This window comes from Hippocampus bargibanti, linkage group LG06, assembly GCF_051943395.1.
Source record: "Hippocampus bargibanti isolate YZ-2025 linkage group LG06, ASM5194339v1, whole genome shotgun sequence".
Classification (NCBI taxonomy): domain Eukaryota; kingdom Metazoa; phylum Chordata; class Actinopteri; order Syngnathiformes; family Syngnathidae; genus Hippocampus; species Hippocampus bargibanti.
In genome coordinates, this window is record NC_142739.1 from 27,512,873 (window position 1) to 27,540,833 (window position 27,961).

The 27,961-nt window shown below is 41.2% G+C and overlaps 2 protein-coding genes across 3 annotated transcripts in view; both read right to left on the bottom strand.

The window, feature by feature from the left end:
- Positions 1-286: 286 nt before the first annotated feature.
- tmem145 (transmembrane protein 145) lies at positions 287-27,748 on the bottom strand. Its single transcript, XM_088998992.1, has 15 exons — positions 27,615-27,748; positions 22,282-22,356; positions 19,465-19,542; positions 17,549-17,635; positions 16,430-16,531; positions 14,623-14,707; positions 13,672-13,743; positions 11,241-11,309; positions 9,565-9,645; positions 7,825-7,903; positions 5,951-6,044; positions 3,685-3,857; positions 3,467-3,587; positions 3,104-3,292; positions 287-1,763 (listed from the first exon to the last, which is right to left on the bottom strand). Exons 1-15 carry the CDS (start codon positions 27,723-27,725, stop codon positions 1,503-1,505), a joined length of 1,677 nt encoding a protein of 558 aa, XP_088855118.1. The 5' UTR covers positions 27,726-27,748; the 3' UTR covers positions 287-1,502.
- Positions 27,685-27,961, bottom strand: part of lipeb (lipase, hormone-sensitive b) — a 31,157-nt gene continuing 30,880 nt past the window's right edge. Inside the window, exon 14 of one of the 2 annotated variants that reach the window (XM_088998989.1) lies at positions 27,685-27,806. In XM_088998989.1, the coding sequence (XP_088855115.1) occupies positions 27,766-27,806 (41 nt within the window). In that variant the 3' untranslated portion in view covers positions 27,685-27,765. Of the gene's footprint in view, positions 27,895-27,961 lie in introns of both variants that reach the window. The other variant, XM_088998988.1, reaches the window with a different exon arrangement.

The following is a 27,961-nucleotide window of genomic DNA, read 5'->3' on the forward strand; positions in this document are numbered from 1 at the left end:
CATGATTTTTGGTAGTTCATTAATTTAAACAAAAAAAAAAAAAAAAAAAAAACAAACTGAGGAGCCATTTGGGAGCCAAAAGAGCCGGATCTTTTTAGTGAGCCGAGCCCAAAGAACCAGCTCTCTGAAAGGAGCCGGAATTCCCATCACTAATTTGAAGAATAAGTGCTTCTCTTATTTATGTGAGTGAGAAAAGGGGAAAGGGAATAATTTATAAAAGTGTGTTTCAGTAAGTTTCAAGGTGTGTTTCGTGAACATATATATAAAATGAACAAGGTTTTGCTGGATTATGGAAATGTAATGACACAATGTCATACGTCTCAGAAGACAAAAGTATAAACAACACAGATTGTATTGTATTTTTTTTCAAGACGACACCACAGCAGGGACATATTTACATGTGTACACTTGATCATATTTTCTAGCTGTGATCACAACAAAGTAACAGTGTGCAAAAATGTGTCCACTCCAGTGCCAGGGTTTTTGTCATTGTCACTCAAATTGCAGGATAACCACAGAATATTAAGTTTTAGGAATACATAAACATTCAATGCGCAGCGTTAGAAACCTTAGACAATTTTTTATCATCAGAAATAAAAGAGTTAATTCCTAAGTTACATAGGTCTGGAGTTATCTGAGCTTGAAATGGGGGCGGCTGTACAAACTACAATAAATACATATTGATTTATATAGCGCTTTTATAACAGCTCAAGCTGTAGAAAAGCGCTAACATGGACAAAAAGCAAATGTTGCCCCCTTGTGGAAGGGGAAAAAACATTGCCAGAGGTCTGACCAGCCCTTTATCGCCTCCTCCCTCTCCGCAAGAAAAAAAAACAAAATCCAAACAAATTCGGGAATGGCGCTTCCACGTTTAAAGTCTCTTCCACAGTAAAGTCTCGTTATATCGATATGAGTCTGAAAAAATATCGATATAACCAGACTATCGATATATCCGATCCTGCGGCATGTAAATTTTCTCCTTGCGTTCATAGAAATAGTATCGTAATAAGCAGTACTATCGATATAACCGATATCGATATAATGAGACTTTACTGTAGTTAATATTTAAGTCTTGAAACCTTTGACTCTTTTCTTTCATCAGAAAAAAAAAAAGTTAATTCCTAAGTTATATTGATCTGGAGTTATCTGAGCTTGAAATGGGTGCGGCTGTACAAAAGGCAAATGCTGCCCGCTCGTGGAAGGGAAAAAAAACATTGCTAGACATCTCACCAGCGCTTTATCGACACCCCCCGCAAGAAAAAAACAAAAAACAAAACCCGAACAAATTCAAGAATGGCGCTCAGTCATATTTTCAATTCCTGAATAAAGTCGGGGATGGCAGTGAATGAGTTAAAATAAATTGGGGATTTTTTTTTTTTTGCCGGCGTGATGCACGGAAGTCTTTCTGTTGCTCAAAACGTTTATTGCTTCTCTAGGAACAAGCGCTATTGTGTGCTCCTCCCACAATGTCTTGAATTTGTACTCACTTCGTCTTCTGGTTTTCACGCCTTTGATCCGAAACCGCTTCCGCCGCCGCCCTGCATGCTGAAGTACTCTGTGAACGACGGGAGCCTCAGGGGGGCCGGAGGCGAGCGGACGGCGGTGGCGGCGGCCGGGCGCGGCGGGATTGGGGGAGGAAGCGTCGGCAAAATGGACGTCGGGTCGTCGACGGCGGCTGAGGTGGTGATGATCTTCTGCTCGCTGTTCCTTGGCACGTCGGGGATTTTCCGTGGCAGCGTTTCGTCCACCGTCTTGACGGGATCCTGCGGGACAACAGTGATATCGACGCGGCCTGTGAGCGAGCAGGATAAAAGTTTGCCGGAACCAAAATCCGAATATTGGGAGGAAAAAACTAATATATCTGAGGGGAATTCATGGAGTGACAGGAAACTGTCAATTTTTAAGACATTTACAAAATATTTTATGAATAAGATACTATATAATAATACAGGTAACATCCGATTTACGACCGAGTTTCGTTCTGACCAAACGGTTGTAAGTTGAAATGGTCGTAAGTCGAATGATGGTGGCATCACACAGCCACAGATTGCTGTACGAGAGTTAGATGCCAGGCGTACAATTAAAATTTTAAAAAATGGAGGTCGTGGTCGTAAGTACGGGTGGTCGTAAGTCCACCCGGTTGTAAGTCGGATGTTACCTGTATAAGATTTTAATATTAACTCATTAGCTGCCATTTACAAATTTATTCAGGAATTGAAAAGTGTGACGTGGAGCGCCATTCCCATTTGTTCGGGTTTTGGTTTTTCTTGCGGAGGGGAGGAATGTCAAGAAAGCGCCGGTCAGACCTCTGGCCTTGTTTTTCCCTTCCACAAGGGGGCATCATTTCATCATCATCCACCCTGTCGAAAACGCCAACAAGGGAAATTTATGTCAACCAAAAAAAAAAAAAAAACAGCAAACGTGACGATAACCATAAAAGAGGAAATGAAATTTTGTCTTGCGGGGGCGTGCTGATAAAGTGCTGGTCAGACCTCTGGCAATGTTTTTTACTTTCCACGAGGGGGCAGTTAGTGCTTTGTGACAGCTTCAGCTGTTAGAAAAGCGCCATATACAGTGAATCAAGATGTATGTATTGTATTTTGTACATCCACCCCCATTTCAAGCTCATATAACTCCAGACCCTTATAACTTAGGAATTAACTCTTTTTTTCTGATAAAAATAGAGAATCTAAGATGTCTTACGTTGCATTGAATGTTTATGTTGTCTTAAAACTCAATAATGTGCGGGTCCTGGAATTTGAGTTAAAATGACAAAAACCCTGGCACTGGAGTGGACACATTTTTGCACATCGTCTGGCAGTGAATGAGTTAATTTGTTCCGCGACCATGCTACAAAATCAAAACACTGCCTCAAAGCATTTAAAAAAGGTGTTTTTATGCTGATTAAGCCAGTCGGGGCAGTCATGCAGACATCAACAACGACGACTTCCACAACTACTATCAGTAAACTGCAAACTTTATTGCAGAGGATAAAGAATATATGCTTGTGAATGAGTTTCCATTTCGAAAAAAAAAAACTGTTTCCATTTGACATGGATTAAAAAAAACACGCTCGCGGTTCAGGTTTGGCCGTGCGACTTACCGACTGGATGGAAAAGAGTTCGGTGAAGTTGGGCTGCGAGTCTCCCAGGAAGGAGCCGTTACCGTAAGCGTGATGCGGGAAGCTTTCGCCGCCCTCGCCTCCTTTAGGGCTAGATAGCAGGATCCCGATTTGAGACGTGCGGACGTGGTACGGGAAGTTCTTGTTGGCCGCCGACGGTCGCGTTATCACCTTGGGGAAGATGGAGGACAAAAAAAAATGAGGCGGCTATTTGAGGGGAGGCGTTTGAAATGGGATCGAGGGTTGTTAATGTGCAAATGAGATTGTCGTATACTACGCGAAGCCGAAAGTGAGACATGGATGTGAAGGAAGGCGTTGATTGAGCCGTGCACTCGTGGGACAAACCAGGAAGACAACGTGGGCGTAGAGGTGGATGCCGAGCTGAATGCCGTTGACGATCTTCTCCCGAGCCCAACGGGGGATGCCGAAGTTGGCGATGAGAGCCATGACGGGTACGGCAAAAAACCTAAAAAAAAAAAAATTGTAAACCAAGACGCATTTTCCATGTAAAATCCCTAATCCGTTCCAAGCCCTCCTAAAATTCAACAGAACCGCGGACTTACCATAGCGTGTAGGTTGTAAAGAAGGGCACGTAGAACGGTTGCTTTTCCGGGTAGTGCTTGAGCGAGACCAGCACAGCGTAGCAGAACCACACGTAGGCCAAAAGCTGCAATCCCATCAGACCGTAGCCCGCCGGGCTGTCGTAGGCGTACAGAACCTCGCCTGGATCGAAGAACTGAAAACACATGCACACATCAAGCGTGCCACGATGGGCAACGGGCAGAATTTCCTCCTCCCAGCCCCCTTTGTGGTTGACGAAGCTGTGTTGACATTGACCAGTGTCCTCACGCATCCCGTCTAGGCCGTGGGCCGCCACCAGATTGCATTTCATGCTCCATTGGTCACCAGGTGTGACCGCCTTGCCCGCTGCGACATTATGCACCCACAATAAAGGTCGTATTACGACAAGCGGCTCGGGGGGGAAAAAAATCCAGCGGCCAACCAAGCAGAGCGCATCGAATCTTAAAGGACAACCGACACCATTTTTTTTGTTTCCTAACTGACATCAGAAAAACGTTTTATCGCATCTAAAATACCCAAAACACGCAGGCTGATATTTTTAGTCAAATGCAAAACATCAATAAAAATGACTTAAAGTGTCCCAAAACTGCCACAAAATGAGCTCGGAACTGGACAGATTCAGAAAGTCTCGTCGCCTTGTTCGTGACGTCACTACAGGATACTCCTTCACAAACTGCCTTGCTCCAGAATCAAAACACTGGCTTCAGAGAGTTCAGATTCGGAGACGATGCTTACTTGTTACTCATCCAGTTATGAATATGATTCAAATAGTTCTGAAGAGGAAAGCATACATGTTTGCAATCGATTAAAGAAGTCCTTCCGTATCAATTCGAGCCGTCTGGACTCCAATGTAGCGCTCATAAAATGCACAAGATGGCGCACAAGCTCTGTTGTAAACGGGCTGATTTGTCCACTGGGAATTTATGCAAACGTACACTTTCGTTATGCGTGTTACCGCAATTGGCTGCGACACACAATGATTCACCATTGCGTTATTTATGTAGTTTTACTTTGAATTTCGCGATCAACACGGTGTTTTCAGACAAAAAAAAAGTACCCAAAATGCATTGTGTGTCGCTTTCTCGGTCAGGGGCGTTCCCTCCGTGACGTCACTTAGGGCATCGTCATCATCTCGAAAACAAGACTTCCTGAATATTCAGTGCGAGTCTTAAAACGTAAAATATAGCTTTAGCGGTGTAATCTTTGTAAAATGCGCTCAGTAGAAGTCATTTGAAGTGATTTTACAAATTATGGGCGCAACTTGTCGGAGGTGTCGGTTGTCCTTTAAGGATAAGGGGCTTGTTTTTAGCTGGAAACTCCCTCGGGAGCGGAACTGTTTTGATATCGAGCCGCGCTGCTTCCGCAAATGTCCGATAATTGGAATCGCTGCTGATCTACGTCGTCGCGCACCCAAAGTGGAGATGAGACACAACGCATCATCAAATAAGGACGACGATGAACAAGAAGGCAATTCGGGGGAACTCCGCAATGTGACTGCTTGCCCCATTTGGGAACGCTTGAATTAAAACAAGCCAATTTCCGTTTACTTGTACAGTGATACCTTGGCTTACGAACGATTTAGCTAACGAACTTTTTGCCTTACGGACATTAAATTCGCGAGAATATAATCTTGGCATCCGAAGTAGTTTTCGGGAAACACACGCAGCGCCACAATGGCTGGCGGACTAGTTTTCGGCAGAAAAACACCAAACCACACGACTGAACAGCGTCACGGTGGCTGCCGGACTACTTTTCCACACCCACTTTCTTTGAGTGCACTTAGTGACTTCTGTTCATTTGGATTAACGAAAAGCAGCTAGCATGGGACAGTGTGAGTGAGGGTATTATCGCCGAGAAAGCATGGCAACTTCAATCGGATATCATCAAGAGGCAACTACATGAACGACCATCACAAAGGTAAATAAAATGACTTTATTATACAGTACAGTTTATTTCTTTCATTACAATACAATAGCACATTTATCATACATAAATAAGGTATATTCGGTGTAGTTTTAAGGCTTATTTAGTAGAAAATTATGTTTTATGGGGACCTGGAAACGGATTATTCTCATTTTAATGGTTTCCTATGGGAAATTAATGTTTGGAAGACACACTTTTCGCCTTACACAGACTTTCTGGGAACCAATTAAGTTCGTAAGCTGAGGTATCACTGTATTGCAAATCCCGACGCGGTTCTGAGTTTGAATCTCGCCACGACGGCAGAGGCGCTTCGTGCGAGTGTACCTCAGCCTCGTAGATGAAGAGGATGACGTAAGTGATTGTGTAGATGGTCATGTAGATGCTCAGCTTCACCGAGCCGCTGTGGCTGATCCTTGCCCTGATGCACACATGCACAAACACATATACACATGTGATCAGGTGGGAAAAAAAAATAAGAGATATGCATGTACATATGTGTATTTGCCGCGGCTTGGAATTGAAGCGGATTTACTGTACATGGGACATGAGATGTGAGACAGCCTTTTACGTCAACGGATGTTACAGCTTCGTGTTTAGTTTCAATATTTAGCTTGTAGCAGATGCGCACATTTCACCATGACGTCCCTGATCCACTGGTGAAAAGGATTCTTTGATCCTCTCCTCTTTCATCTTGAACTGCTTCGTGTAACAATGGGTGCAGAAAGTGCTTAAGCTTGAATGACTGTCGATGTCTTTTGGTTGTGTCACATTATTTGTTATTTTGTTTCTGATTTCAAGATGGCGCCGCGAGAGTGGTTGTCTTTACAGCAGCTCCTTTATTTTGTTTTTTTGCTGCTGGGAAATGTAAATTTTACCACTGTGTGACAATTAAAGGCTCATTTAATACATGTTATAAGGAGAGGACAAGGCGGCATAAAGACCGCAAAGTGATTTACAGGCAAAGTGTCAATTTAAGCTCACGGGGACCACTGAGTTCACATTTTGAACTCCTTGAATAATAAACGCGAGTCGAGTTACCTGAAAGAAATACTCACCATCCCTTAGAAATTTTTAAATATTACATTTGCAAGTAGCAAGACTGGAAGATAATGAAGGTCTCCCGTATATGCGTTTTACCCAAGAGCGGGCCGTGGGCACCATATAGCTGAGTAAAGATTGTGGAGTTGCGTTAGCTAGCATCCCGACGTTGCTAGCATAGCAGTGTATTTTTTTCCGTTACACTTATATAATCAATATTTTTTTTTTTTAGATAAATTGTACTTGTCGGAACAGCTTTGTTCAAATAGATCGTTGACATTTATAGCCGTTAATGGAAGTGAATGCAATGTTTTTCTTAAACTTATTTTCCCTCACTGAATATCAGTGGTGGACCGTCAGGGCCTGCAAGGCCTTCTCTGCCGGCCTAAAAATATCAGAATCATAGACTAATGTGAATTATATTTTGTCCATGAATTCTTACGATTTATTCCCAAATTGTCTTTCAGCGTCTTTTTATTACTTTTCCCCTGTTGCGCTGCTTCCAGATGTGTGTTTTCGTATTTAAGCATTTAACCAATCACATTTCAGCCATCATTTGTTACCAGGGTCAGAAATCAACCTGTACGCCTTCACAATAAGTTCTGCAGGTTCTGGAGTATAAAAATATATGGCGATGAAACTTATGCTTTAGCCAATCAGAGTTCGAGTTAGCAACCCAAGGCCTGCTTGATGGCGCCTGCAACGTCAGAGTTTTCGCAAATTATGAATGGCTAGTCACTAGCAGCGAGTGATAAGAGCATACTGGCCAGAGCTAGCACACTATCTGTTGCGAGCTTCATAAGCAAATATATTGTGTTGATTTAACAGCAGTTTTTGTCAACCCACGATGGGGGAAGAAATGGATTTGGTTGGAGATTTATTGTTCAAGCCATTTTCAAGACGGACTTTTCAAGAATAGATGGACATCATTAAGGTTGGACAGCTCCGAAGCTAGCAAAAATAGCAAATAATATTGCAATTTTGTGAGGTTAACACGATTCCTCACGATTATAGTAAAAATTTAAATGGTTTAATGACAGTATTTCTTAAGTTCAGACATAGCACTACTGAAGGCCTAGGAGTGACATGCACGGCCCGCCACTGATGAATAATGACCCAGGTAACACGCACATGCACATACAATATGATTGGAGCCCCACCTGGTGACTGTGAAACCTTTACCGAGCAGTATGAGCATGAGCAGGAACACCAGGAAACTGAGTGAGAAGAGTAATTTCCCTGGGGAGACATCAAAAAAGAGATACGACAGTATGAAGGCTGAAACACAATAAAATGGAGAGGAGGGGGAAATCATACACCGCCGACGCCATTTTGGGAGCATATTCAGCTGCAAGTAAATTCCCCCGAAACGGGACTACAATATCCAGGAAGTGAATGTTCAAGAACCACCACTTCCTGGAGTAGTGGGTAGAAGAACTCAATGTTCCCTGAACTTTAGTACAGTGATACCTTGGCTTACGAACTTAATTGTTTCCCAGACAGTGTGTGTGTGAAGGCGAAAAGTGTGTATCCCAAATATTAATTTCCCCTAGGAAACCATTAAAATGAGAATAATCCGTTCCCAGGTCGCCATAAAATATAATTTCCTACTTTCTAATACAGTAAAGTCTCGTTATATCGATATTCAAGGTAGTCCGAAAAAATATCGATATAACCGGGACTATCGATATATCCGACCCTGTTTGCATGTAATTTTCTCCGTGCGTGCATAGAAATAGTATCGATATAACCGGGACTATCGATATATCCGATATCGATATAACGAGACTTTACTGTATTCTAAGCCTTAAAACGACACAAAATATACCATATTTTATGGGTAATAAATGTGCAATGGTATTATAATGAAAGAAATAAACTATACAGTATAATAAAGTCGTTTTGTTTACCTTTGTGATGGTCGATGGCTTGATGGAAGGGAGTGGCCGTTTTCATCAGCATTAAACACTTGATGAGGAACGTAGCCTTCTTCTTTCACCATCTTGAGGAATGATCCCTTGTAGGTGCTTTCTCTGCAATAATTTTACCTTGTTCTTCATCGATTGTGTTCTGTTTAGCTGGGTTGGTAGCTTTTTGCATCAAGTGTACAGATGGCTTGCGTGGGTTATTTGTGAAGCCTGATTGGTGGGATATTTTAACCATGCAGTCTACCCTCTGCTTTTGAACTATCAGAGTTGAAACGAGTCCAAATGTCACTGTTTTCTATCCATTTTCTCACTCTCTCTCTGTCGTCTGCCTGTCTCTTTAATTTTTAAATCACCCCTCACTGCTGCGTACTTGACCAATCACGTGGCTTTAACTGAAGACTGGGGGCGGGCAATAGAGGACAAAAAATGTCGGCAGCCATTTTCTTTTTTGGAGAATGGCTTCACTTTCTCTGTGTCTGTAAACCTCCCTCCCCCTTACTGCTGCGTTCTTGACCAATCACGTGGCTTTAACAAACGACTGGGGGCGGAGAATAGAGGACCAAAACAAACCGGTTGCCATTTTATTTTAGGAGAACGGGCTTGTTCGAATGACACATCACTCATTGCGGCAGCTCCGTGTGTATCCCGAAAAATAGTTTGTATGCCAAGGTAAAATTTTCATAAATTTAATGTTAAACTAAAAGGTTCGTAAGCCAAAGGGTTCGTAAACCGAGGTATCACTGTATAGTCGACGCTTTTTCGGGACAGGTGTCCATTTAAGCGAGAGGAAGTGAACGAAAGCAGCTTCCGCTCTTCCGGGAAAACATTTTTGCCCATTCATCCAAGAGATGACCTTTCAAGGTGTTATATAAATTGTATCAAACAACATTTTCCAGCATGTCCGTTAGTTAGCGCACAGGCCGTCTAGCGTCCATCCATCCTTTCAAAATGGCGAGGAACACGCGTACTCACCGAGTATCTTCAGGCTTCCGTTGCCGACGCCATCCCGGGCGTAGAGGCCCCAGTAGGCGCAGTGAAACAGCAGGCTGAGAACTGCCCACGGGAAGAAAACAAAACACCAAAAAGTGTGAACATTGAGGAAACGGGCACGAGCAGAAAAGAAAAGAAAAAATAGTAGTGGTTTAAAGTCTTGAAGTACTAATACAGACACTTCCCTACTTACGAACATTCAAGTTACAAACAACGGTAGATACAAGCATTTTTGTAGTAACACATCGTATTCTCTCTAGTTGTACATGTACATATCTTTATATAGCATATATGACTGTATTTCATTTTTTTTTTTTTCAGTACAGACCAGTTTGTTTTTCACGCAGCGGCCATTTTGCTGCGCTGTTAAAATATGCCTTTTTTTCTTTCTTCCCTCCGGCTCAACTTTCTTTCGTCCCATTTAGCTTTTTTTGTCATTTCTCTTGACTTTATCCTGATTTCTTCATTCACTTCTTTTTATTAATATAGCTATCCAGCTAGCTAGCTAGCTATTTGCTATCTATTAGCTATCTAGCTGGCTATATATCTATCTATTAGCTATATATGTGTCTAGCTAGCTAGCTTCTATTTGAGTTACTTCCGGGTTGAGTGAACGCTGGCGCGTGTGGCTGCCGCTACTCACCCACAGATAAACTTATTCTGTGACTGTAAAGTGACCTTGAGAGTTTTGAAAGGCGCTTATAAATTAAATGTATTATTATTATGATAAACCAATACAGGCTACTTATACAGGCCTTAAACATACTTATATAAGCCTTAATACTACATTACATACAAAATATAGCACTGACGCGACTGATGAACAAATTCAACTTATGAACAAATTCACCTTACGAACGACCGTTCGGAACGTATCTCGTTCGTAAGTTGGGGAGTGTCTGTCCTTTGATGGTGTACTCCTACTTTTCATTTATTTGGTTTATATCGTGAAATATATATATTTTTTGGCAGCAACACGAACATTTTTTTGACATCAGAAGTGCCGGTGTGGTGGGCAGGATCTTAAGGGTCTGTTCAGTGAGTCAGTGAGGAGTACAGTTTGGGACTTGTTTTTATGACCACCTTTTTTTGTTTTTCACCTTAAAAAAAGCAAAAAAACAAAATCATCAGCAGTCTTGTTCTCTTCCTGTTTTTTTTGTGTCATTTTTTTTATCTCTCCAGGACAAGTTGAAACTGCCAAGTGAATTTTGTTGCTTAGCGCTGGTTATGTGCAGTGATAAAATAAAATTTCATTTCCATTGCCATCAAATTTGATTTTCATTTCCATCAAGGTGGAAAACGTATGATCGCTCTTGGTTTGAAAGCACAGGTGCTCGATATGCCGAGCGCTGTACTATTTAAGTACGCGGCGCGAGTTCTAATGGCACCTCTCGAAGCAACGAGTTGGAAAAAAAAATCAGATGAATTTTCAAGGAATGGGGGATGACAAGGATATGAACGTTATCAGGGCGGGCATGCGAAGTGATTTAAAAAGGAGGAGCGCCTTCAATCGCGCCCATTCCGACGTTCATGATATAAGATCGGCGGGACTCATTTGTGGATTGAAGTTGCTGCTAGCGCGCGGATGTTTCGTCGTCGTCATCCCGCTGTAACCTGAATCTCGTTACGTGATTCTCCAGGAGGGCCATTTCACTCACCCTCCACGACCGCGGCGGTCATGAACATTTTGTAGGTGGTGTGAAGAAGCTGTCTCCCTTTTAGATTGTCTGCGGAAAAAAAATGCATACCAAAAAAAAGGGAGGTGGCTTTACGCTAACGGGTAACAATAATAGACAATAGAACATAGCAGAGGCACCATTAGCATGCGCCTGTAGACACGTACACACATGCACTTTGTCCGCATTTTGGCGGGGGATGAATATTTTATGAGCCCGCGGGAATGCGGGTGCGGTGTGGGGGGGGGGGGGGGTGCCGGATTTACAGGTGAGGAGCAGGTCGTAAACATTAGCGCTGACGCTGTGTGGGTTTTTTTTCCCCCCAAGAGGATGCTGACAAGAAAATTGGCTATTTTTCATGTACTACCCTTGGTGGGGGTGGTGGATGGGGCAACGGTGGGGGTCCGAGTCAGTCAGCAAGGCTTTCTTTGCTGGCCTCAAGACTCCATTTATAGCCTTTGATTTTATTTATTGATTTATCTTTCTATTTCTGTATTAATTTGTGTTTATATATTTATTTATCAATGTATTTATGTATTTATTTAGCTAATTAGTTATCTGTTCGTTTACCAATCTATTCATTTATTTATTCAGCAGTCTATTTATTTATTTATTTATTTATTTATTTATTTATTTATGCAGCAGTTTATTTATTGATTTATTGATTTATTCATTCATGTATTTTTTATTTATATATTTATTTATTTATTGATGGATCCATTTATTTATTTATTTATTTATTCAGGCAGCAGTCTATTTATTGATTTATTCATTCATGTATTTATCTATTTATGTAGCTATTTATTTATGTATTTATTTATTTATTTTTATCCATCAATTTATGCAGCAGTTTATTTATTGATTGATTTATTTATTCATGTATTTATTTATTTATTGACCTATTGATGGATTCATTCGTTTATTTATTTATTTATTTATTTATTTATTTATTTGTTGATTTATTTATTGATTTATTTATTTAGTTATTTATCTAAGTAGCTATTTATTCAGCTATTTATTCATGCATCCATCCAGTTATTTATATATTTATTCTATCTATTTATGCAGCCGTTTATTCATTTATTTATTCATTCATTAAGAGTAGTTCAGTGGTGGAAAAAAAATGGAGGTGGAATGTAGTTGAAGTTTGCAGACTGATTATTAGCAATGATAATCATCATAAATGTTTAAAATCAATATCTTATCAAGCAGTTTATTTTCCCACCTTTGCCCTACAGCTTTGTTTTTCTTTTTGGATCTTCTCTTGGAAAGTTTTTTTGGGGGGTGAAACAACAAAAACATATTTTTTTTCCATCGCTTCATTACCATAATATTTGTATACAACAAATTCACAGATTACCAGTTTTGAAATCAGTTACCTATACAGTGAGACCTCAATTTACAAACACCTTATCTTACAAACTTTTCGTCTTACAAACATCAAATTTCTGAAAATTAAACCTTATAATAAGCACTATTTTCATCATACACACCCACCACGCACGGCTGGCGAAGTGATCTTCGGCGGAAGCACACGACCGAACAGCACCAGGGGTTAAGTTACCAACAGTCCTTATGGAAGGTGATTCTCCTTCCATAAGCCATCAACGACCATCAAAAAGGTAAATAAAACTTTATTTCTTTAATTGCAGTCCTCATGTAATGTGCCTCTCTTTCCAAACAGCAATTCTCTTTGACCTTCGACATCAAACGCCATCAAGCCATCAATGACCATCACAAATGTAAATAAAGTGACTTTTTGATACAATGCAGTGTATTTCTTTCATTACAATACAATAGCACATTTATTATACATAGAATAAGGGATGTTGTGTGTAGTTTTTTAGGCTGATTTAGTTGAAAAGTATATTTTATGGAAACCCGGGAACTGATTATTCCCATTTTAATGGTTTCCTATGGGAAATATTTTTTTGAGATACACACTTTTCGCATTACACACTCTGTCTGGGAACCAATTAAGTTCGTAAGTTGAGGTCTCACTGCAATAGTTTGTCAAAATTGTCCTCTGGCTAATCACCATCAAAAGCAGGACGGAAAATCAGATTGTTACGTTTTAACATAGGGTGATTCTCTACTTGAAAAAACAAATGTGGAAGTAAAGACGGAACCCCATTCCAGACCTGCGCTTCAAATGGCGGCCTCCCGTGAGGCTGCCAACACTGAAAATTTAAAGTGAACGGATACAAAAAAAACAAGGCTTTTTCCCATTATCGGGCGTACAATAGCAAAAGTGGCCAAATTCGTGACTCCAAAGATCTTTTAGAGCCTACAAGGTGGAGGGATTGAGGAACATGAGAAGTTACTTTTATCCCATCAAGAAAACATGGCGGTTTTAGAACCGGAGAGGGGGTGGGGAAGAAGACGCCGCAGCGGATTTTAAAAGGGTACTTACTGGCAAAGTAGCAGGAGAGTAGGAACACGGCGGAAAAGATGACCAGGAAGGTGACGTCCGTCTCCAGGATTCCTGAGGACCACAAATAGAAGCGGCGATGTAGGAGGAACGCGCCAACACTGTGGCGTCCGCCACTCTCACCTTGTCCGTTATCATCAATGCATCCATTACGCTCATTTGTCAAGTTCACGCTGCTTTATAGGCCGTGTTTAAGTCGCCAAATTCTCTTTTTTTTTTTCTAGACAGGTAGGATGTCACAAAAGGCTTTTGTTTAACTGCCAGACGATGTGAAAAAAAAAAAAAGAGTCCACTCCAGTGCCAGGGTTTTTGTCATTTTCACTTGAATTCCAGGACCCACAGAAGATTGAGTTTTAGGACTATATAAACATTCAATGCAGCGTAAGAAACGTTCCACTCTCTTCTTTCATCAGAAAAAAATAGTTAATTCCTAAGGTATATGGGAATGGAGTTATCCCCATTGAAATGGGGGCGGATGTACAAAAAGCAAATGCTGCCAGAGGTCTGACCAGTGCTTTTTCTGCACCCCTCCGCCCCCAAATAAGAAAATTGAATTTCCGAATACATTCGTGAATGGCAGTGAATGACTTAATTACTTTTTGTATTTCTTTGATTGTGACTTCCCACTTGTGGTAGCTTGTAGCTGATAGGCTCGTTTGAAATGATGTCATTCTCCCCAATGTATATCTACCTGGAGTTGGGGAGGGGCTCGCTCTCTCTCAGCTCCGTTACCTTTGGAGAAACATGCATTTGTGCCATCCCGAAGATTAAAGAACCTTTTTGTCTCTTGCTTGTCATTCCTGCTTGATTTTTCTATCAATAAGTGATAATCGATTTAAGATAAGTGAATTTATAATCAATAACGGATTCCTAGGGATGGCCCCTAGGACCCGATCCATTGAAATAAAGTAAGTAGTTGTCCGGCGTTCTTACCGAATTCATCGGCGGAGAAGTGCTGCGTCCAGAAGGACTTCCCATTGGTCAGTTTCATCTCATACTCCAGCTGAAGGCCGTCGCCCTGCGAAAACAGTTAATTCCTAAGTTATAGGGGTCGGGAGTTATCTGAGTTTGAAATGGGTGCGGCTGTACAAAATACACTGAAATACATACATATTGATTTATATAGCACTGAAGCTGTAACACAGCGCTAACATGGACAAAAGGCAAATGCCGCCCCCTCGTGGAAGGGGAAAAAAACATTGCCAGAGGTCTGACCAGCGCTTTGTCAGCATTATTTGGGAATGGCAGCGAATTAGTTAATTTATTTATTTAAAGAAAAAAAAAAAAGAATGTGGCGATTTTAGCCATTTTTTAAATTGCAAGTCCATTAGGACGAGCCTGGCGTGACATTGAAAGGATTCTCGCTGCTGGAAGCATTCATTCTCATCACATCCTGCCGCCGTCTGCACCCAAAAACAAAACAAGGAGACTCGCCAACGCCGACGGAATGACAAGCAGGCCGAAACGCATCAGCTGGAATCAAACCCACGGTCCCGCTTGGAAACGAGGGAGCGTTCTGATGACAACCTCGCGATGGCGTCATAAGGTTTGCAGTATGTTGGGTTTTATGTTATACTTAGTATAACATATATACAATATTGTATAACTTAAAAAAATAAAATAAAATATAAAGTATAAGTATAAAGTATAAAATAAAAAAAAAACTTCCTGAAAAACATTTTTGACTCTCGGCTTCTTCCTCATCTATACAGTACTCTATGGCTGCATTATTAGATTGCCCCCTGGTGGCAAGCGCATCATTTGCACTCATTACAATACGTAAAAACAAATTATAATAATAACAAAACATTTCATTTATAAGCGCCTTTCAAAACGCTCAAGGTCACTTTACAGGGATAAGTTTTTCTGTGGGTGAGCAGCGGCAGCCACATGCGCCAGCGTTCACTAAACCCAGAATAACTTAAATAGATAGAAGGTTAGTCAGCCAGCTAATAGATAACTAATAGCTATCTAGCTAATAGATTACTAATAGCTAGCTAGCTAATAGATAGGATGATACAGGCCTTGCGCCCCCCCCCCCCAAAAAAAAAATGTAATACAGTGATACCTTGGCTTACGAACTTAATTGGTGTGTAAGGCGAAAAGTGTGTATCCCAAAAATTAATTTCCCATTGGAAACCATTAAAATGAGAATAATCTGTTCCCAGGTCCCCGTAAAACATGACTTTCTACTAAATAGGCCGTAAAACTACATAAAATATACCTTATTTTATGTAGTTTTACGGCCTAATTCAATTTCTGCACTATAAGGCGCACCTAAAAGAAAATATCTTTCCAAAACATGATCATGCGCCTCAAAACGCGGTGCGCCTTATGAATGGAAAACGTTTTTAAATATGTCACTCATTGAAGGTGCCCCTTATAGTGCCTTATGTATGGAAAATGTTTTAAAATAGGTCATTCGTTAAATGGTGCACCTTTTATTGCAGAAAATACGGTAATATTAACCCACAACAGGTCTCGGAACAGCTTTATTTCTATGCTTGGAAAACTTTTGTCATTTATTGCGGGTGCGCCTTATATACGGAAAATGTTTGACAATACACCATTCATTGGGGATGCGCCTTCTACTTTTGCGTTTTGACTTACAATTGCGTCAGCGAATGCAAATTAAATTCCTAAATCTAGGGACCCCGGCAGTTAGGATGCGTGGTGACAATTTGAGGACGCTTTTAACACGTCGTCAAACAAGGTGTGCCGAAAAGGAAAGACCACCTACCCCGCATTTGCTGAGCGCGATGTACCACCACCTCTCCCTCACCGAGCGGAAACTGCGGCCGCCCACGCAGCTCAGCACCTCCTCGCCGTCGTCGCCCTCCACCTGCCAACGACGGGAGGGAAAGTGAGAGAGAACACCGCCATGACCCAGATGGCAACATGTCACATTTCAACACCCGCTACGCCGATTTCAACGCGGGAGGGTGAAAGTGGGATGATGCTAACGTATTCCAGAATCAAAAATAGCCTGTGTGTGGCGCATGGCCCGGAATTATTTGTCATTTCCCAAGGTGATTAACTCATTCGCTGCCATTCCCGAATTTATTCGGGTTTTTGTTTTTCTTGCTGGGGGTGGCGATAAAGCTCTGATCAGACCTCTGGCAATGTTTTTTCAATTCCACAAGTGGGCAACATTTGCCTTTTGTCAATGTTCGTTGTTCCTGCATCAGCTGTTGTTAAAGTGCTATATACATCTATATTTATGTATTGTGTTTTGTACAGCCGCCCCCATTTCAAGCTCAGATAACTCCAGACCCATATAACGTAGGAATTAACTCTTTTTTTTCTGATGAAAGAAGAAAGGCGAAGGTTTCTTACGCTAAATTGAATTTTTATATAGTTTTAAAACTCAATATTCTGTGGGTCCTGCAATTTGAGCGAAAATGACAAAAGCCCTGGCGCTGGAGTGGACACATTTTTGCACATCATCTGGCAGTGAAAGAGTTAAGAAAGGTCGGTTAGTTATTTCCTGGCTCACGGTAAATCACACAACACTTTTTTTTCAGTCTGTATTGATTAATAGCACTACTGAAGGCCTATCGATGAAATCCACGGCCCGCCACTGTTAGTACTCATTTTTGGACTCATTTTTGCATGTCGTCTGGCAGTGAATCAGTTAATTAGGTCATGTCAAACCCCATAATAAATAAATAAATAAATAAATAGAGAGGACTGGTAGACTTCATTAGTAGTAAACCGCAGGACACTTTTTTCAGTCTGGATTGATTCAGACCTAGCACTACTGAAGGCCTAGCGATGAAATCCACGGCCCGCCACTGTTAGTATTTATTTATTTTATTCAAAAAATGGCCGAAAACGTCAACGTGCGTGGGTGTCTTACCACACATCCCGACCAAGTGTAGCGGGTGGTGAGGTTGATGACCTGGTTGTTCTCGGGCCTTAGGACCGCCTCCTTCTGGTAGCAGTTCTGACGCAAATGAGTCAACAAAAGATTAGTGTACATTTGCATCATCACATAAACCAGTTTATCGCGTTCCATGACCACCTGCGACTATTCATAGAGCCAAATGTCAAATTTGATCCTTTCCACAGACTTAAAAAAAAATATATACTTCTTGAAGTACAGTACGTTTTTGCAAGCATTTTGTATTTGAACACAACGGCAAAAAATGCTAGCATAAGGTTAAAATGAATAAAAAATACTGCAAATATTGTAGCATTCAAGTACTGTGGTACCGCAACATGATGAAGATGCAGTTAAATTATATGATAGCTGTCCATGTCAAGCCCTTTTGTTGCAGCTTCAGCTGTTGTTGAAGCGCTATATGAATCAATATGTATTGTATAAATAGTTAAATGACCATTTTTTCTTCTTTCTTCTTTATTTTTTATACATTATGCAAAAAACTCATTTATTGTGCAATAATCTAATTCCAACATGTATTTATTCCATATTTTGATGCCTTTTTTTGGCTTTAGTTAACATTTATATCAGCGGTTTGGGGGGCTTGGAACGGATTAGGGCATTTACATGCAAAATGCGTCTCGATTTATAAACTATGACTTAGAAACTAGATGATTATGTTACCTTGGAAGATAAATGATACTGTTTATACGGTAGCCGCCCACGCACATGGTTGCTGTCATATTAATTGTGTTTTTTTTAATCATCTTTTTACAATTTATACACACGCCCACTCACATTGCACAACAGCTATATGACAATGTTTTATGAGGCCAGCCGATGATGTGTTGCCGTGTGTATTAATAGCATTATTGATTTGGTGGCAGGAAAGAAAAAAAAAAGGATAAAGTGCTTCCACATCATAGGCGTGGATCAATATGATATAAGCGGCTATAATTGAAAAATGTCAACGCAGGCAGGACGGAATAGCTTTATTTGAAAACTGTGCTGCGTGTTATTGTGACTTGCCGGAGGGGGGAGGAATTAGGACAAGTGGAGAGGAAAAAAAAGGTCCAGAGATTTAGGTTTTTAAAAATAAGAAAAATACATATATTTGTTTTAGACAGGATTAAATTTAATTGAGGAAATTATATGCATTATTCATGTTATTTATGACTAATATTCCAACTTTCATACGGACGTAACAAATAAATAAATAAATAATAATAATAATAATACACATTAAATATACACAAAAAAATAAATAAATAAACATATATATATAAATACAAAAATAAACAAAAACTAAAAATAAATAAAACAAAATTTTCAAGTCTTTCAACAGTAGCCCAAATGGAACTGTATAGTGCCACTTAGCAATTTTTTTGATGATGATACTAGTGCAGCGTGTTCTACCGGAAACAAATTCATTGTGTGTTCTACATATACTTGGCAATAAAGATGATTCTGATTCTGATAAAGAAATAAATAAACACATAAATAAATAAAGACACAAATAAAAAAATACAAATAAATAAAGACACAAATAAAAAATATAAATAAATAAATTTATAAATAAATACATAAATAAATACACAAATAAATAACTAAAAAATATCTCAAACATAATAAATAAGAAAGAAACACAAAGAAAGACATAAATGAACACAAATAAATAAACAAACAAACAAACAAACAAACAAACAAACAAATAAATAAATAAATAAATAAATAAAGACACTGGAGCCCTTGAACATTCTTGACCAAGTGCTTGCACGGCTGGATATTCTTACTTTTGATCCAGATCCCCCACTAAATAATGCGACTTTTCACTGCATCGTATCTTTCATTCCAATATATCATTATCGAATGACACTATCAGAGGGGCTCACCTTTTCGGGCCTCTTGTACACAGCCGGCCATTGAGAAGCATCGTCAAAGTAGAGTAATATGTTCTGACAGCAGCGAGACTGCACAGAGAGACGTGAGGGGGGGGGGGGGGGGGAAAAAATGGTGGCATTAAGAGGCGAATCGAGTGAGCGATGCGCAAGGATCAAAGAGGAGGCAGCCGGAGATTGCAATGACAAAACACCCCCCCCCCCCCAATCCACTCCCAACCAAGGCTGTGGGGCTAAATGGAGAGAAGTGAGGGCTAAGAAGAGGAAGCCGGAGGGAAGGAGGAAAGAAGTGATCACTTGAGTGAGATAAATACCTTGTCACATAACTCGTAGATGACAAACTTGCCAGAAAGTCGTGCCTTTTGAGATCCCCCACTTTTCACAAATATACCAACTGATCGGATCGAAACTGATCGGGCGGGTTCATCATTTGGGGTGCTGTGCGATGGGTATCGAGAGAACGGCAATCCATCGCATCCTAATCCTAACCCTAATCTTTACACCCTAAATCATAAACCTGAAATTTAACCCTAACACTGAACCCTAACACCTAATCCCTAACCCCCTAACCTTAAACCCTAACCCTAGCACATAACCCTAATAATAATAATAATAATAATACATTTCATTTTAAGCGCCTTTCAAAGCTCTCAAGGACACTTTACAGTCACAGACAAGCATAGATACTATCATAAATCAAAATACAATTACAAATAGAATAAAATATAATTATAAACAGAAACAAGAGATAAAGCTACACAGAAAATGCAATTTTAAATAGGTGGGTTTTGAGATGGGATTTGAAGGTGGGTAGAGAATCGATGTTAAGAATGTTGGGAGGAGGTGAGTTCCAGGGTTTGGGGGCAAAGCAGCTGACAGCTCTGTCTCTGATCGTGCTAACACCTAACCCTAACACCTAACCCTAACACCGAACCCTAAACCCAAACCCAAAACCCTAACACTAACACCTAACCCTAACACCGAACCCTAAACCTAAACCCTAAACCTAAACCTAAACCTAAACCTAAACCCAAACCCAAACCCAAACCCTAAACCCTAACACCTAACCCTAACACCGAACCCTAAACCCAAACCCGAAACCCTAACACCTAACCCTAACACCGAACCCTAAACCTAAACCCTAACCCTAAACCTAAACCCTAACCCTAAACCTAAACCCTAACCCTAACCCTAAACCTAAACCTAAACCCAAACTCAAACCCAAACCCAAACCCTAAACCCTAAACCCTAACACCTAACCATAACACTAACACCTAACCCTAACACCGAACCCTAACACCGAACCCTAACACCTAACCCTAACACCGAACCCTAAACCCAAACCCAAAACCCTAACACTAACACCTAACCCTAACACCGAACCCTAAACCTAAACCTAAACCTAAACCCAAACCCCAAACCCAAACCCAAACCCAAACCCAAACCCTAAACCCTAACACCTAACCCTAACACCGAACCCTAAACCCAAACCCGAAACCCTAACACCTAACCCTAACACCGAACCCTAAACCTAAACCCTAACCCTAAACCTAAACCCTAACCCTAAACCTAAACCCTAACCCTAAACCCTAACCCTAACCCTAACCCTAAACCTAAACCTAAACTCAAACCCAAACCCAAACCCTAAACCCTAAACCCTAACACCTAACCATAACACTAACACCTAACCCTAACACCGAACCCTAACACCTAACCCTAACACCGAACCCTAAACCCAAACCCAAAACCCTAACACTAACACCTAACCCTAACACCGAACCCTAAACCTAAACCCTAAACCTAAACCTAAACCTAAACCTAAACCCAAACCCCAAACCCAAACCCAAACCCAAACCCAAACCCGAAACCCTAACACCTAACCCTAACACCGAACCCTAAACCTAAACCCTAACCCTAAACCTAAACCCTAACCCTAAACCTAAACCCTAACCCTAACCCTAAACCTAAACCTAAACTCAAACCCAAACCCAAACCCTAAACCCTAAACCCTAACACCTAACCATAACACTAACACCTAACCCTAACACCGAACCCTAACACCGAACCCTAACACCGAACCCTAAACGTAAACCCTAAACCTAAACCCAAACCCAAACCCAAACCCGAAACCCAAACCCTAAACCCTAAACCCAAACCCAAACCCTAACACTAACACCTAACCCTAACACCGAACCCTAAACCCTCATCCAAACTCTCACCCAAACCCTAACCCTAAGCCTAACCCGTAACCACAACCCTAACCCCCTCAACCTAACCCTAACACCCTAACCGCGAGATGAATAAATGCTAATCCAATCCAATCCAAATGTTGCTTGTTACTTTCTACAACTGCGCTTTATATTTTGGACAATCCACCGGATTGGTTTCATGTCGCCTAATCACAACATTAATATAAGATTGCATTTGCAACCGTGTTGGCTAGCTCACGTGATGATCACGAGCTAAGCACGTCATGAAAAGTCGGAGCTCTGCAACAGAAGAGAGGAGGAAGAAATGATGTGGCGCTAAAGCAAGACTGTTGAACTGAAAGCTGCCAGGTTGGGCACTTGGAATAAAAATAAATCCTGACGGAGGTCTCGGTGGCGGTTCAATCTCGCAACAAATTCACATGGAAACACCGGGCAGCGGAAAGGTGCCGGAGGAAAAATGCAATTCGATTAGTGCTTCGCGCCAGATGGGGGTCAGAAAGCGTGACGGGAGAGGAAAGTCGTTACAGCGCAATTTTGCTCATCAAAGGCAGTTTCAAAGTAAGACGAGACAAGAAATACAAAAACCGCGCATTCTTCTTACCTTGGGGTAACGGAATCGGAAGTCGAGACGTCCAAAATCGGTGAGGAAGCAGAATCGAGTGAGGAAAACCCAGTCCTAAAAATGGCAACAAAAACAAGATGCACATTCATTAAGGACGACACCAACAAAATAAATATCACGGACAGGTACTTCATTTACACCAGGGGTGTCAAAGTCATTTTTTGCCGCGGGCCACATTGTAGTTATGGTTTCCTCTCGAGGGTCGTTATGAATTTGGAGAACCCATTAGAATGTTTAAATCCCTTCAAATATTACATATAGAGCACACAGCAAATTAACGAATAACTCGTTTTCAAATCTGAAGTCAAGAATAATGACTTTTATTGTGGTTGACATCCAAAAATATGACATTTTGGCTCAGATTTTAGCAATCATCATGGAATTTAACAAATTTGATTTGCTTTCGCGGGCCGAAAAAAATGATGCGGCGGGCCGGATTTGGCCCGCGGGCCTTGACTTCGACACCTGTGATTTACACCATGCCTCAGAACCCAAATGGGGGAGGCTAATAGTCGCTAGTTTTTGTTGTCATACGACAACTTGCTCAAAGGCGCAAGAGTATTTCAACCACTGTCTGCCAGTTTGTCGGTGTCTGCCAATCGAGGTGAATCTCTTTAAAGACACAACGCAAAGGCAGACGTGGTCATTAAAGAAAAGCGTTTATTTTTTTTTTTTTATTTTTTTTGGGGGGGGGGGGGGTGATTGCTTATCAATCACGCCAGCGGCCATTGTGGCTGACGTTGAGCAATAAGCCGAAAAGCGCTTTAATGACTCGACTTCCGTTTGACTTTCCTTCAGCCTGAAAACACACACGCATGCATACAAACGCACACTGAAGACATTTTTAATCTTATAAAGTAGGAATAGTACAAAAAAATTAAGTTGAGATGCTGCCAGAATAATGACCGAAGTCGCCATTCTTGTAATTACAAGGTGCTAAAATGACAAAAATAATGTTGTATCGTTATGACAGCAAAGTCTCAACAATATTAACTCATTCACTACCAGACGATGTGCAAAAATATGTCCTCGCTAGTGCCAGGATTTTTTGGGTTATTGTCACTCAAATTCCAGGACCCACAGAATATTGAGTTTTAGGACTACATAAACATCGTAAGAAACCTGAGATTCTCTTCTTTCATCAGAAAATAAAAGCATTAATTCCTAAGTTATACGGGTCTGGAGTTATTTGAGCTTGAAATGGGGGCGGCTGTCCAAAATACAATGCAATACACGCACAATGGTTTATATAGCGCTTTAACAACAGCTGAAGCTGTAACAAAGCGCTAACATGGACAAAAAGCAAATGCTGGCCCATTGTGGAAGGGTAAAAACATTGCCAGAGGTCTGGCTAGCGCTTTATCGCCACCCAATCAAGAAATAACGGGAATAACGCTCTATGTCATATTTTCAATTCCCGAATAAATTCGTGAATGGCAGTGAAGGAGTTAAGAATAAAGTTATGGAAACTTTTTTACTCCAGTATTGATGATGCTGATTCCGAAATTCTGCTTAATGATTCATGCCAGAAATTTACAATTAAATGGAAAAAAAAAAATTCTTGATTTTGGGTCGCTAAATACTCGTAACAGTACCAACAGACAGACAGACCATTTCACAATACTTTGCAGATTTATTTTATTTTTTTTACCCCTGGCAGGCTATTCATCAGGGGGGGGGGGCTAGCATGATTTGGCTTTGTGGCTTTATCTCCCTAGCAATCTGTCCTTTCATCTGCCTGCATTCTCTCCAGACGCCCGTTTGCCTGCTACGCCTCATTAACAATTAATTACCAATCAGCTCGTAGAGTCACCCTCGGACTGCCGGGTCGCTCAATGATTCATTAGTCGGGGATACACACTGGTTGCAACGTGTCAACACACACCGAAGGCAAGAGATGGACACACGAAAGCAGTTCTCCTTGAACGAACACACACACACACACATAACACACAAGATGGACTGTCTTGGATCGTGTCCACTTTGATGGCACCATGAAGGATTTTCGGCACGGTCCAAAGCACGTCGGCAGGATTTGAGACAGGCAATGTTTAGAATGTCGGAAATGATGCTAACAAAGTCTGCCAGTCCTTATTTATTTATTTGTATGTATGTATGTATGTATGTATGTATGTATGTATGTATGTATGTATGTATGTATGTATGTATGTATGTATGTATGTATGTATGTATGTATGTATGCATGCATGCATGCATGCATGCATGCATGTATGCATGCATGCATGTATGCATGCATGTATGCATGCATGTATGCATGCATGCATGTATGCATGCATGTATGTATGTATGTATGTATGTATGTATGTATGTATGATGGGGTTTGACATGACCTGATTAACTCATTCATTGCCAGACGACGTGCAAAAATGAGTCCAAAAATGAGTATTAACAGTGGCAGGCCGTGTATTTCATCTGTAGGCCTTCAGTAGTGCTACTAATCAATCCAGACTGAAAAAAAAAACTGTCGTGTGATGTACTACAAGTGCACTAGAGAGTACCGTGAGCTAGGAAATAACTGATCGACCTTTCTTAACTCATCCACTGCCAGACGATGTGCAAAAATGTGGCCACTCCAGTGCCAGGGTTTTTGTCATTGTCACTCAAATTTCAGGACACAGAGAATATTGAGTTTTTGGACGACAAGAACATTCAATTCAGCGAAGAAACCTGGAGTTGTCTGAGCTTGAAATGAAGGCAGCTGTCCAAAATATGACGCAATACATACATATTGGTTTATATAGCGCTTGAACAACAGAGTGCTAACATGGAAAAGGGGAAATGCTGCCCCCTTGTGGAAGTGACAAAACATTGCCAGAGGTCTGACCAGCGCTTTATCAGCACCGCAGCAAGAAAAACCAAAACCTGAACAAATTCGGGAATGGCGTTCTACGTCATATTTTCAATTCCCGAATAAATTCAGTCAAATTGAGAATAAATTGAGTTAATCAGTTTTTACGGCAGATTTGGGGCGATCGGTGAGGAAATTGGCGCCCATCCGATCACATGTTCTTTAGAGTGATCGGTATGTATCAGCACATTCCACAATTGATTACCAGCGACCAGGCGGACATCTGCCCGATATGCGTCTACGTTGCATTTGTGCGTGTTTTTGGCACTCTAAAAAGTTTGGGATAGCGTCTCGCAGCTAAGGCGTTCCTCACTGCGTCTTTCCTTTGACCTTCACAACCGGCGCTCCAAAGGGACGTTTGAGCGAACACCGGCAGCCACTTAGGTTGATTGTCGGCATCGACCGGGCGCGGCTGCTTGAAGCCCACTCACTCATGGCCATGCCTTTGGATTAACTTTGCGTCTGCTTCTATTGGACTTTCCCTGACATCAAAAAAGACTGCGCTTGATCTGTGATGCATTCAGGGACCGTCTGGGAAGAAAAAGACTCAAAATGGAAGCGTAGCTGAGCCATTCAAATGCAACTGACTGGTTTAGGGTCTGTCACGGGAACGCAGGATCATTAAAACTCAGTGGCGGACCGTCAAGGCCTGCAAAGTCTTCTCTGCTGGCCTAAAAATATCTGAATCACGAACTGATGTCTGTGAACTCTTATTAAATACAGGTAACATCCGACATACGATTTACGTTCCGACAAAGTGGTCGTAAGTCAAAATGGTCGTAAGTCGAAATCCATTCAAAATGTTGAATAGAGACTCGCAGGCTGAATGACTCGCAAACTCCCCCTCTTAAAATGTTAATAATAGGGTCTGCAGGTCGTGGTCGTAAGTACGGGTAGTCGTAAGTTGGATGTTACCTGTATTTCCGAATAGATTCTCAGCTTCCTTTCATGACTTTTCCCTTGTTGCGCTGCTTCCAGATGTATTTTCATATTTAAGCATTTAACCAATCACATTTCAGCCATCATTTGTTACCAGGGTCAAAAATCTACCCTTACGCCTTCACAATCAGTTCTGCAGGCCCTGTCGCATCAAACGTGTCGATTAAACTGTTGCTCAAACCAATAAGAGTTCCAGTTGGCAACCTACGTCAGAGTTTCCGCAAACTATGATTGGCTAGTCATTAGCTAATCATAGTATCAGTAGCCACTGGTGATAAGTGCATACTAGCCAGAGCTAGCACACTGAATAGGTAGCGAGCTGCATAAGCAAATACTGTATATTGTATTGATCTAATAGCAGTTTTGACAACCCACAATGGCTGAAGGAGGAGAAGAAATGGATTTGTTTGCAGACTTACTGTTAGAGCCATTTTAAAGATGGATTTTTCAAGAAAAAAATGGACATTTTATGGACAGTTTATTTCTTTAATTACAATACAATAGCACATTTATTCTACATAAAATAAGGTATATTTTGTGTCATTTTAAAGCTTATTTAGTAGAAAACCATTTTATGGGGACCTGGGAACGGGTTATTCTCATTTTTAATGGTTTCTTATGGGAAATATATGTTTGGCAGACGAACTTTTCGCCTTACACGCACTTTCTGGGAACCAATTACGATCGTAAGGTGAGGTATCACTGTATATATTTTTTGCAATGTGCAGACAAAATATTGTCATGGAATGCATGTTTTTTTTAATTTCAGGTGGTTTAATTATGCACAATAATGATACTGGGAAATGTTATTTCTTTCCTGAAAATTTGAGATTTGTTTTTTTTTAATTGGACTACCACGTTCGGAAGTTATGATAAAAAAATAAAATGAGGCATTTTATGATGAGTTGACACTGATACATATATATATGTTAAAGTAAGGTGTTTTAAATACATTTTATTGATGTAAAAATACATTTGCTGTACTTTTAGGGGTCGCATCAATTTCGTGTCGTTCATTTTTGGCAATAACAGACGAAGTGGGTCAATCAAATAGGACCCCCCCCGAACCTCGTCATATAAATCGAATTGGGATACAGGTGCACGCGGTTGCTTACTCCGACTTTTGCAGACGGAGTTCTGCGTCTCTGACTATACATCGAACAACCAGTGCGCATTTCCATTTTTGTCGCTCCTAAACCCGAACCAGTGACCCGAGTTGGCCCAACCAACGAGGGTCAAAACATCAATAGCAGTCACGTGACGCACACCTGTAACCGGTGTTGCACCGTGGCGGATAAGGTAGTCGAGAGGGGGTATATTTATTTTTTATTCCAGCCCGCTCAGGCTCGAACCAAGCAAACAGACGACACACCAAAGACGAAATGTGTCGCTCAATGGCGGCACATACGAAGAACTTGACGAAGCACGACGGAATGTGAACGCTTCTACCGTTGACACCCCCCATTACTACCCAAAAAAACAGAACATAAAAAGCTTTACTCACCTCCTTGGTGTCCACGACGCCTTTGACGTATTTCCCGAGAACCGTGTCCACGAAGAGAACACCGGACAGCGTGGACAGCCATAATAGTCTCCTTCCGAGCCGCGCCTCCATCTTTCTCGATACCCCGACGAGGGTCGTCTGTGCCCGGGGCTCACTCCGAGCTCGAGTCGGTGGCGAGAGCGCGCACGGAAGCTGAAAGAGGCGGAGGGGTGGCGCGTTCACGCGGTCCTCCACTTTAAGATGGATGTAACGGGGAACGTGTGCGCATGCGCGCACTTTTCTAAGGGGGTACACATAGATTGAACATGCCGACAGACGATGGCTATTACGTCATTATTCACATTGTT

Bases quoted from the DNA above. Each gene is read 5' to 3' on its own strand.
- tmem145 (XM_088998992.1), bottom strand. From the start codon at position 27,725: ATGGAGGCGCGGCTCGGAAGGAGACTATTATGGCTGTCCACGCTGTCC. The intron at 16,532-17,548 runs GTAAGACACCCA...CGTCGTTGGCAG, and splicing joins ACACTTGGTCGGGATGTGTG to GTGGAGGGCGACGACGGCGA. The intron at 6,045-7,824 runs GTGGGGCTCCAA...TGTGTGCATCAG, and splicing joins AAAGGTTTCACAGTCACCAG to GGCAAGGATCAGCCACAGCG.